General features: G+C 44.0%; 1 protein-coding gene across 1 annotated transcript in view; it reads right to left on the reverse strand.

The window, feature by feature from the left end:
• Positions 1 to 9,965, reverse strand: part of waplb (WAPL cohesin release factor b) — a 189,195-nt gene that overhangs the window by 178,455 nt on the left and 775 nt on the right. The window contains exon 2 of the mRNA XM_048616249.1: positions 5,634 to 6,163. Within this exon, the coding sequence (XP_048472206.1) occupies positions 5,634 to 6,141 (508 nt within the window). The 5' untranslated portion in view covers positions 6,142 to 6,163. The remainder of the gene's footprint in view (positions 1 to 5,633; positions 6,164 to 9,965) is intronic.

The following is a 9,965-nucleotide window of genomic DNA, read 5'->3' on the forward strand; positions in this document are numbered from 1 at the left end:
TTAGTCTTGCTTTCTCCAGAATTTAGTTGGGTAAGGGTGATCTGCTCAAGGTGTCCAGGAAAATACAGGGTAGATAAACTATTTGCACTGGTTGGGGATTCTAAAACTAGTAGGAAATAGTCTCACAATTAGGGTCATTCAGGACAAATGTTAGGAAGCACTTCTACACACAAAGGGCAATAAATGTTTGAAACTATCTTTGACAAATGGCAATGGATGCTGGAACAGTTGTTGTTAACTTAAAATCTGAGAAAGATAGATTTCTGTTAACCTAACGATGTTAAGGGGTATGGGCCAAAGGCAGGAGTACAGAGTTAAGCCACAGATCAGCCATGATCATTAAATGCTGGAACAGTCTCGAGGGGCTGAATGGTCTGTTCCTAAGTTCCAACTCACTCAATTTTGAGATGAAACACGGTTCTTGTTGTTATAATCTGATATTTTCAAAATTCTTTGTCGATGCCTGAAATTATGACAATTGCACCAATTACAGACATAGTAAACACAGTCTCCCTTACAAGCATCAGTCACTAGACCAGAAACGTTAATTGTTTTCTCTCCAGATACTGCCAGACCTGCTGAGTTTTTCCAATTTCTGATTTTTCTTTAAAACTTGTTTTGTGTACTTGGAGGACAGGGGTTACGTTAAAAATTTGCCTCGTATTGAGTCTTCAATTGAAGGAGGATGACAAAGTTGACCCCTACATAGTCTTATATATGTGACAAAATAAGAACCAATCATACAAAAGTTATATAACGACCACTGTCGGTTAACTGAACTTTAGAGTGTACAGATTCCACTGAAATAGCATTTCATCACAGCCACAGACACACTACACTACACTTCCACAACAGACGACCAAAATACTGCATTCTCAACACCTAAGAATACATAAAGGTTCAAAATTGTAAGCCATCACAACAGGCTCAAGGTGGGTTGGTTGTCTCACCTAAGAGGACAACACCCACAGACAGGCAGACATACACAACTCATGAACAGAAATCAAATTCTTATTTCCTTTAAAGCGCTGCCTTGCAACGAAGTGATGGAACTGGTTAAGAATAATAATTTGATAGCATCCAAGGGCAGGCAATGACCTAGTGGCAAGGTCGCTGGACTAGTAATGCAGAAAAAATCCAGGTCCTATTCTGGGAACATGGGTTCAAATCCTACCACTGAAGATAGTGAAATTTGAATTCAATACAGATCTGTTAGACGTTTCATTCCAATGACACCATTGTCATTTGTCTTAAAAAGCTGTTTCACTTGTCTTTTGGGGAAGGAATACTTAACCAGTCTGGCCTACATGGGACACAATGCACTGGATTCCCTACTGCCCTCTAATAGCCTAGCAAATCACTTAGCTAAAACATCTCAAACAAAATGTACAGACCACATGGCTTCAACTAAGGCACCACAAATGACAACAGCAAACTCAGCCCTGTTAAGCCTGCAAAACCCACCTAACCTACACAATTAGTGTCAAAAATTCAAAGAGCTATCCTACGAACCAGTCAAGCAACTGCCTGACAGTCATCCTCTCAAAATCACACCAAGCACACAATGCCCCAGAATCATCACCACCATTCCTGGCTACGTCCTGAACCACAAACAGGACAAACCCAGGAGGTGGCAACAGTGGTATTTAGTCAGGCAGGAGCTATCTTCGAAGTCCTCAATGTTGGCTCCAGTCCCTTGTGGCCCGAGATTAAAAATAGATAAATCTCCAACTGATTATCCACTTTCTCACCATCTCTGCTGATGAATAACTCCTCCATATTAAAGGCTAAGAGGAAGCACCGAGGATGGCAAGGGCACAAAACACCCTCCAGGTTGGGAACTTCAATCTCCATCACCAAGACTGGCTCAACAACACCAGACTGTGGCACCCTAAAGCACACAGCTGCAAGGCTGGGTCTACAGCAGATAGTAATCAAAATCAAGAGGAGGAAAACAGTTACCACATCCTTAATCTGCCTGCTGCAGACATATCTCTCCATGACAGCATTGATATCAGTGACCACTGTGCAACCATTGTGGCAAAGTAAGTCCTGCCCCGAAGTCCCACATACTCGCCAGTCTGTTGTGGGGCATAATGACTGTGCTAAATGGGATAGATTTTACTCAAATCTAACTACTCAAGACTGGATATACAGAGGCACTGTAGGCTACCAGTTGATTGTGTGCCAGCACAGTCTACAATGTCAAGGCCTGGCATAAGCCACACTGTATAATTACCATCAAGCTAAGGATGCTACTCTGGTTCAATGAAGAATTGAAGGACAGCACGCCAAGAGCAGCACCACAGGTTATAAAACAGGACTATCATGCCAAACAGAAACAGATAGACAGGAATAAGCAATTCCCCAACCAACTTCAGATTAATCAAATCTAACTTGGCAGTTCCAATATATCTAGTTATGGATGCTAATGGGCAGTTAAACTACTCACTGGAGGAGTCAGCTCCAGAAATATCCCCATCCTCAATGATTGGGAATCACAGAACACCACTGCTGAAACATTTGCAACAATCTTTAGTCAGAGTGCTGAATGAGTGATCCACCTTAGTCTCCTTCAGTGGTACCATCAGCACAAAAGGCTGGAGAAGTGGATACTGAAAATCTATGGACCTTAACATTCCAAAAAGTGCAGAAGAAATATATTTCAGAACTTGCCAAAGTCCTGGACAAGCTATTTCAGGCCAGCTATAACATTGGCATCTACCAACAATGTGGAAACTTGCCCAGCTATGTCTTATACACAAAGGGGGAGCAAAACCAACCCAGCCAATTACCACCCCATCAAACACTCTTGAACATAGGGATAGCAGGTTTCATCAACAGTGCTGTCAAGCAGTACTTGCACATCAATAATCTGCTCACTGGCACTGATTCAATATCAACTCCACCAGAGCCACTCAGCTCAACCTCATTACAGACCCCAGTCAAAAAAAATGGGCAGAAGATGGATTCCACAGGTCAGGGGAGAGTGACTACATTTGATATCAATAGGAATGTCAGGGAGGCGATGGCCTAGAGACTATTAATTCAGAAACTCAGCTAATGTTCTGGGTACCCAGGTTCAAATCCCACCACTGCAAATGATGGAATTTGAATTCTATTAAAAAACTGATATTAATAATCTGATGACCATGAAATCAATGTTGATGGTCAGAAAAACCCATCTGATTTACTGATGTCCTTCAGGGAAGAAACTCTGTCATCCTCACCTGGTCTGACTTACATGCGACTCCACACCCAGAGCAATGTGATTGACTCAACTGCCCTCTGAAATGGCCTAGCAAGCCATTCTGTTGTAACAACGGCTACAAAGCAGTGTATACCATCTACAAGATGCACTGCAGAAATTCACCAAAGATCCTCAGGCAGCACCTTCCAAACCCACGACCACTTCCATCTAGAACGACAAGGGCAGCAGATACGTGGGAACACCACCTTCAAGTTCCCCTCCAAGCCACTCACCATCCGGACTTGGAAATATATCACTGTTCCTTCACTGTTGCTGGGTCAAAATCCTGGAATTCCCTCCCTACTGGCACTGTGGGTCAACGAACAAGTGGTGGACTGCTGCGGTTCAGGGAGGAAACTCACCATCACCTTTAAGGACAACTAGGAACGGGTAATAAATGTTGGCCTACCAGTGACGCCCACATGCCACAAGTGAATAAAAAACTGTCCAGTGGCAACAGTCATACTTGACAAAGGTCCAGGATCACCTTGCAGAAGTTTTTCAGGATAGACGTCTTTAATCAAAACTGTCTGGATGTGTTACACCACATCTCTAGAGCATGTGGAATTTGAACACAGATCTTCTGGTTCAGATACAGAATCACTACAACTGTACCACAAAAACCAAGGTCCTCAGGGTAGCGTCCTAGACCCAACTATCTCTAGCTGGTTCATTAATGAGTGTCCCTCCTTCACAAGGTCAGAAGTGGGGATGTTCACAGATGATGGCAATATGTTTCGCACGATTCGTGACTTGTTGCAAGATCTAGTCTTGAACTGACAAGAGCCAAGCAATATTGGCAAAATACAACTGCACATCAACGACCATGTCCGAGAGAGAATCTAACCATTGCCCCTTGCCACTCAATGGCATTACCATTGCTAAATTCCTCATTTCCAATGACCTGGTGGTTACCATTGACCAAAAACTGAACTGGACTAGCCATATAAATACAACAGGTACGACAGCTAGTCAGAGGTAAGGGACTCTACAGCGAGCAACTTACCTTCCAAAAGCCTATCCACCATCTACATGACGCACATCAGGAATGTGATGAAATACTCCCCAGCTGCGCGAGTGCAGTTCCAATAACAAGTTTGACTGGCACCACATCCACAAACATTCACTCATTCCATCACTGAAGCTCAGTAGCAGCAGTATGTTTTATCAACAAGATATACGGCAGAAATTCACCAACACTCCAACAGAATCATCCAAACCCACGGCCTTACCATGTAGGAGGACGGCAGTAAGAGATACATGGGACCAACATCACCTGAAAGCTCCCCACAAAACCAGACACCATCCTGACTTGGAAATGTTTCATTGTTCCTTCAATGTCACTGGGTCAAAATCCTACAACCACTTCCCAAACAGCACAGTACATCTACGCACCGAAAATGGACTCACCGCCACTTTTTCAATACCATGGCACCAAGACCAGGTCACAGGCCAGGAACCCAACAGCGAGTACCTCAGCTCCTGACTCAAAAACTTGTCTACCACCTACAAGTCAGGAGTGTGATAGAACACTCCCTACATGCCTTGACAAGTACAGCTCCACTAACACAACATAGAAAGAAGAGTAAGCTCTTCAGCCCCTCAAACCTGTTCTGCCATGGTCTCATGGCTGATTTGTAGCTCAACTCCACATATCTGCTTTTGGCCTGTATCCCTCAATACTTTTTCTTAAATTATTTTAAATGAGGCAGAAAAATAATGGCTGATCCACTGCTATTTGTGGAAGAGAATTCTAAATATCCATGGACGCTTTGTTTGGAAGTGCTTCTGGGCATCTCTTCTAAATTGTCTGGTACTAATTCTGGTTTTACAATCCCAGAGGGAATAGTTTATCTTTATCTATCATGTTGAAGACCTAGATCAGATCATCCCTTAACCTTTGAGGAAGCAATTCCATACAAAGCAGCCCACTTATTCATGGATGTGATGTCAGTTACTCCCTGTGCCACTGTCACAATGACAGTAACATACACCACCCACAAGGTGCACTGCAGTAACTCACCAACGCATCTCCAAACACAACGTCCAAACCTGCCACCACTACCATCTAGTAGGACAAGGGGACCTTGGACCCCATACAATGCACCCCCCACCCTGACATCACCATTCCTTCAGTGTCAAGAAGTCTGCTCCTAACAACATTGAGGGTACACCTACACCCCACCACCCTCAAGGACTGAACCACTCCAACTCTTAGTTCTACCGCCAAGATCAAATAATACTCTTTGAATCTAATACAACACGGCTGCCACATACCAGTGATGACTTTCTCCTTTTCCATTCAGGCTAGTTTTAATATTGTTTGAGATTGTTACACATTCTGTTTATTGAGTAGAAGCAGACATGGAAAAAAGCGACTCACCCAGACAGTTCAACTTGCTGCCAGATTCTGGGATTTCCTCTGGGATCTCTGAAGGCAAAGCCACAGTACTGCCTGCAGCTTTCTCATGGAGAACATCACCCAATGCTGCCAACTTGCTGCATACAATTGCGTCCCTGCTGATAGGTCGATTAACCACACTGTTAACCTCGAGCAGTGAAGTTGCATTGTCCCCATCTCCTGGTTTGAAAGACTCTGTTGATTGAGGCCCTTTGCTCGAAACTGGATTCCGGGATGACACAGGGAGAGAGTCGTCATCGCTGTCGAACCCAAAAGGATCTTCCAATGGCTCGTCTTCTAGCTTCTGCCGTTTGGGCTGTTCCACTGACTCTGGTTTGAGATTGGGTCTCTTCTGGCTCAGCTGAGCCTTGAAAGTGCTTTCCCCCCATTTGGTGCTTATTTTTGCTCGCTTACCAGAGAACACTTCGTCAAACTTAGAGTTGCTCGCACTTCCCTTCTTACTATAGGTTTTCCCATATCTTGATGTCATGTTGACACTTCTTTCATATTCCCTGCAAATAAAAAATTCAAACAAATTAAGAAATTACATACAGCTAGCTTGCATTCTAATTTTATTTCATCATTTAAGTAATACAAAACTTCTGACCTTACAAGTTTAGAAAATCCCATTTTGTGCTAGTCCCAAGTGAATGCCTAGGCCTACAGCATATCGTGCATTTCCTGCATCAACAAATCTCAACACATCACCTGTATAGAATTGATGGCAGCTCTGAGTAAAACACATGGCCCACACTAATCACAGAGTGGAAATCTGGAACATTTTCAAAAATAGCTCAAAACCTCTGAAGTCAAATTGATATTTTTGTTTGGTCATAATATCAAGAGTTCTGTTGGGTAGATCAAATTAATTACCAAAATAGCCATAGTTTTACCAAATAATAGACTCAATGCTGAGCAGCCTGCTCCTATTCCTAGTCTCATTCCAGGTGGTAATTCCATCCTAGTTTGCGCAGCCCAAGTTTCAGAGCTCAGCTTCATTTTTCAAAACTGTCCAAATCAGACAAATACATCAAGAAATTCACAGATTAAAAAGGAAGAATCCTGGCTTTTATGAATGTAAGTAATGTCTAGATTTTGTTAGAGAAAAAGCTGACTCCAATACTTGATAAATTCAGTTAACACTTACACTTGAAATGTCAGCAGTATTACATGTGAACACAGCATCAAGGAACTGTTTCTACACAGCAATGACAGCATCAGACTCCTCACCATCTGACAAACTTTGAAGGATGCTAGCATTTTTTAGTATTTAACTTTGCTTTTAAAAGCAGAACTTCAAATAGTTTTTTCACTCTTAGTACCACTCCACTACTCAGTGGATTCCCATTTTAAGCATTAAAAAGCAATGTGGTGAGAGCTCATTCAAAAAAATGACCATGAACACCAACTGCAAATATTTTACCAGATTTGCTCAACAGACTTCCATAAATGACCTCTAACATCATTGAGTGATGTGAAAAAAACAGAGCTTGGAGCAGCAAATGGCAAGTCGCAAACGGGCGTTATCTAAACATAGCATATTCCTGGGGCTAGATAATTCAACAAACAGCCCAGCTGGCTGGACTGCTGGTTTCTGATGCAGAGTGACAACAGCAGCCTGGGTTCAATTCCTGCACTGATTGAGGTTACCATGAAGGCCTCTCCCACTCAGCCTCTCCTTTGCCTAAGGTGTGGTGATACCACCACAGGTTCACTCTGAGGAATCAGTCCTCTGGGACCATTGTGACTTTACCTCTTTCATGAAACATCATCCGAGAGATGCCACAAAAGCAAAATGTCCACAAACATTCCCCAATCCAAAGACAGCGCAGACATAAAATCCAATATAAAACTCTGTTACATGTACCATTTAACAGGGAAGAAAACTGCAGCTGAATTAGGCCAGTAAGCCCCTCGAGTCCATTCTGTCACATAATTAGATTGTGGATGATCTGCACCTCAATTCCATTTACTCGCCTACAAAAATGCTCCCTAGACACCTTTTACCTAACAAAAATTTAGACTTGCTCATCCTGAAAATTTCAACTGACCCTCAGACTTTCAGGGGAGCAGTTTTCAGATTTCCACCAAAATGCTTCTTGGTTGCAAAATAAAACAGCCTGGCTCTGATAACTAAATTTCTCCAAAGAGAACAAAATAATAAAACTCCAGAGGATGGTCCAGAACAGTGTTCATAACGAACTACAGTTTGAGGGAGACCTCACTGCCGGCTTGATTTTGCATTATTAATACACAAAGATTTAAAACATTCATCACTAGACAAAATTTGTAAATAAAACTCTCCCAAAACCACAGGCCGGAAGACAAAAGTGTAGCATTATTTCCTAAATATTTGAAGAAATCTTTTCTCATTTTGATGCCAAATTGCCAATAACTTTTCAATTTTCACATGAAAGCTCTGCACTGGTGAATAGTTTGAAATTAAAATTGCTGGGACATCAAAGGGTTATGCTGATTTCTGAGAAATATTCAGAAAAGCCTAGCCAGCAGTGTATGATTGTATAATATATGTATATATTAAATGCAGTTTAGAATTTTAACACAGACAAATCTGACATAGCTGCAGCCACTTGTAAGTTGTTCAGGGTAACAATGGTAAGATCACTCATGAACCATTTGGGTTTTCAACAACATCGGGCACTGGCAGTTATCATGCTGTTCTAACAGGTGAATTATATTTATTAAATACTGTAAAGTGAAACCACTGTTAACGATGAGAAGGGCACAATTGCCAGCGACCAGCATGGACCTCGAATAACAGCCTAGCAGCACCAGAAATAACTAATACAAACATACAAAACACGAGCAATAGTTCAATCAGCCCATAAAGACTGCTCCACCACCAAATATGATGCAAACTGAATAGAGGTGGTACGATTGGGAAGGCAATGGGTGCTCATTTTTGGATATCAAGGATGCATGATGACAGAAGGGTTAGTGTTTGAGAGAGAGAGCGCGACCGAGAAGTCTCTCCAGATTCCACAAAGCGTGACAGAGATTCTGATAAGGGTGTATTGTGCATGGTCAGCATCTGGTCCAATCTCACTTTTTCCACACCTCGCCCCACACTTCTCTCCCCTACCCCCCAATTCTCTCCATTGTCCCCTCAGCCCAAGCTCCTGGACCCAGGCTACCTCACCAAGCCGATGGCAGCTTTGCCTTTCCATCCCTCCGCCACAAATCTCACATCTCACTCCTTCATCCATTCCTCCTCACCCTGTTTCTTTGTCTCCCCTTCCTCAATCTCACCCTCCCACACCTGATATCTTCATCTTGTCTACCTCACTGACCTCCCTCTGTCACCCTATGCCCTTCAAATCCCTCATCCTCCTCGCAATGCCACCTCCATTCCTCTTGTCTGATCTGTCTTGTTCACTTCCTCTTCCAGACCTACACCCCTCATCTCACCACTGTCACTCACCCTCCCACTCACTCTCTCCCATCATCCTAATACTTCTCACATTCTCTCCCTACATCTCCCTTTGTTTCCTCACTCTCTCTCCACAATCTGCCTTGCCCTACCACCTCTCTCTGTCCCATTATCCCCACCCCATTCTTCCCCTTACCCCCAACCCTGTCTCTCCATAGCTTAGACTCACTCTCTTTCCATCTTATTCCCCTCAATCTCTCTCACTTCTTTTTCTCTGTCTGGGCCGGGCTCGGTCCCCGACAAACACCCCATTCTCTCCTTCTTGCTCAGTCTCTCTCTCCCACCTCTCTCTGCAGGACAGACTCTCTCACCTGTCTGTCCCTGTGCAGGACACACTCACCCTTAGTCTCTCTTATTCTTTCAGGCCAATCTCCCTGATGTCTCACTCACTCTTCCTGTGCCCTTCTCTCCTTATTTTTCTCCCAAGGCTGTCGCCCTCCAACCCACTCACTCCTCTCTCTGGTCCAGTCTCTCCCATCACCTTCCTGTTTCTCTCTCTCCCTCCCTCAACATTGTCCTATTTCTCTGGTTTTCTCCCCCATTCCCCCTTCATCCTCCCTCTCCCCTCTCTCTGTCCATCCTCCCCCATACCCCTTCCCTGTCACCTCTCGCCACGCTCTCTTTTTTTGTTTATTTCTCTCCCTCCCCTCCCCCTGCCCCACCCGTCCCCCACCCCGCGTCCTTTTCCCTTTCCCCCCTCCCCGCGTCCTTTTCCCTTTCCCCCCTCCCCGCGTCCTTTTCCCTTTCCCCCCGCTCCCCTTCCCTCGTCCTTTTCCCGTTCCCCCCGCTCCCCTTCCCTCGTCCTTTTCCCGTTCCCCCCGCTCCCCTTCCCTCGTCCTTTTCCCGTTCCCCCCGCTCCCCTC

This window comes from Rhincodon typus, chromosome 34 (genome assembly GCF_021869965.1).
Source record: "Rhincodon typus isolate 14 chromosome 34, sRhiTyp1.1, whole genome shotgun sequence".
In the NCBI taxonomy this organism is placed as follows: Eukaryota; Metazoa; Chordata; class Chondrichthyes; order Orectolobiformes; family Rhincodontidae; genus Rhincodon; species Rhincodon typus.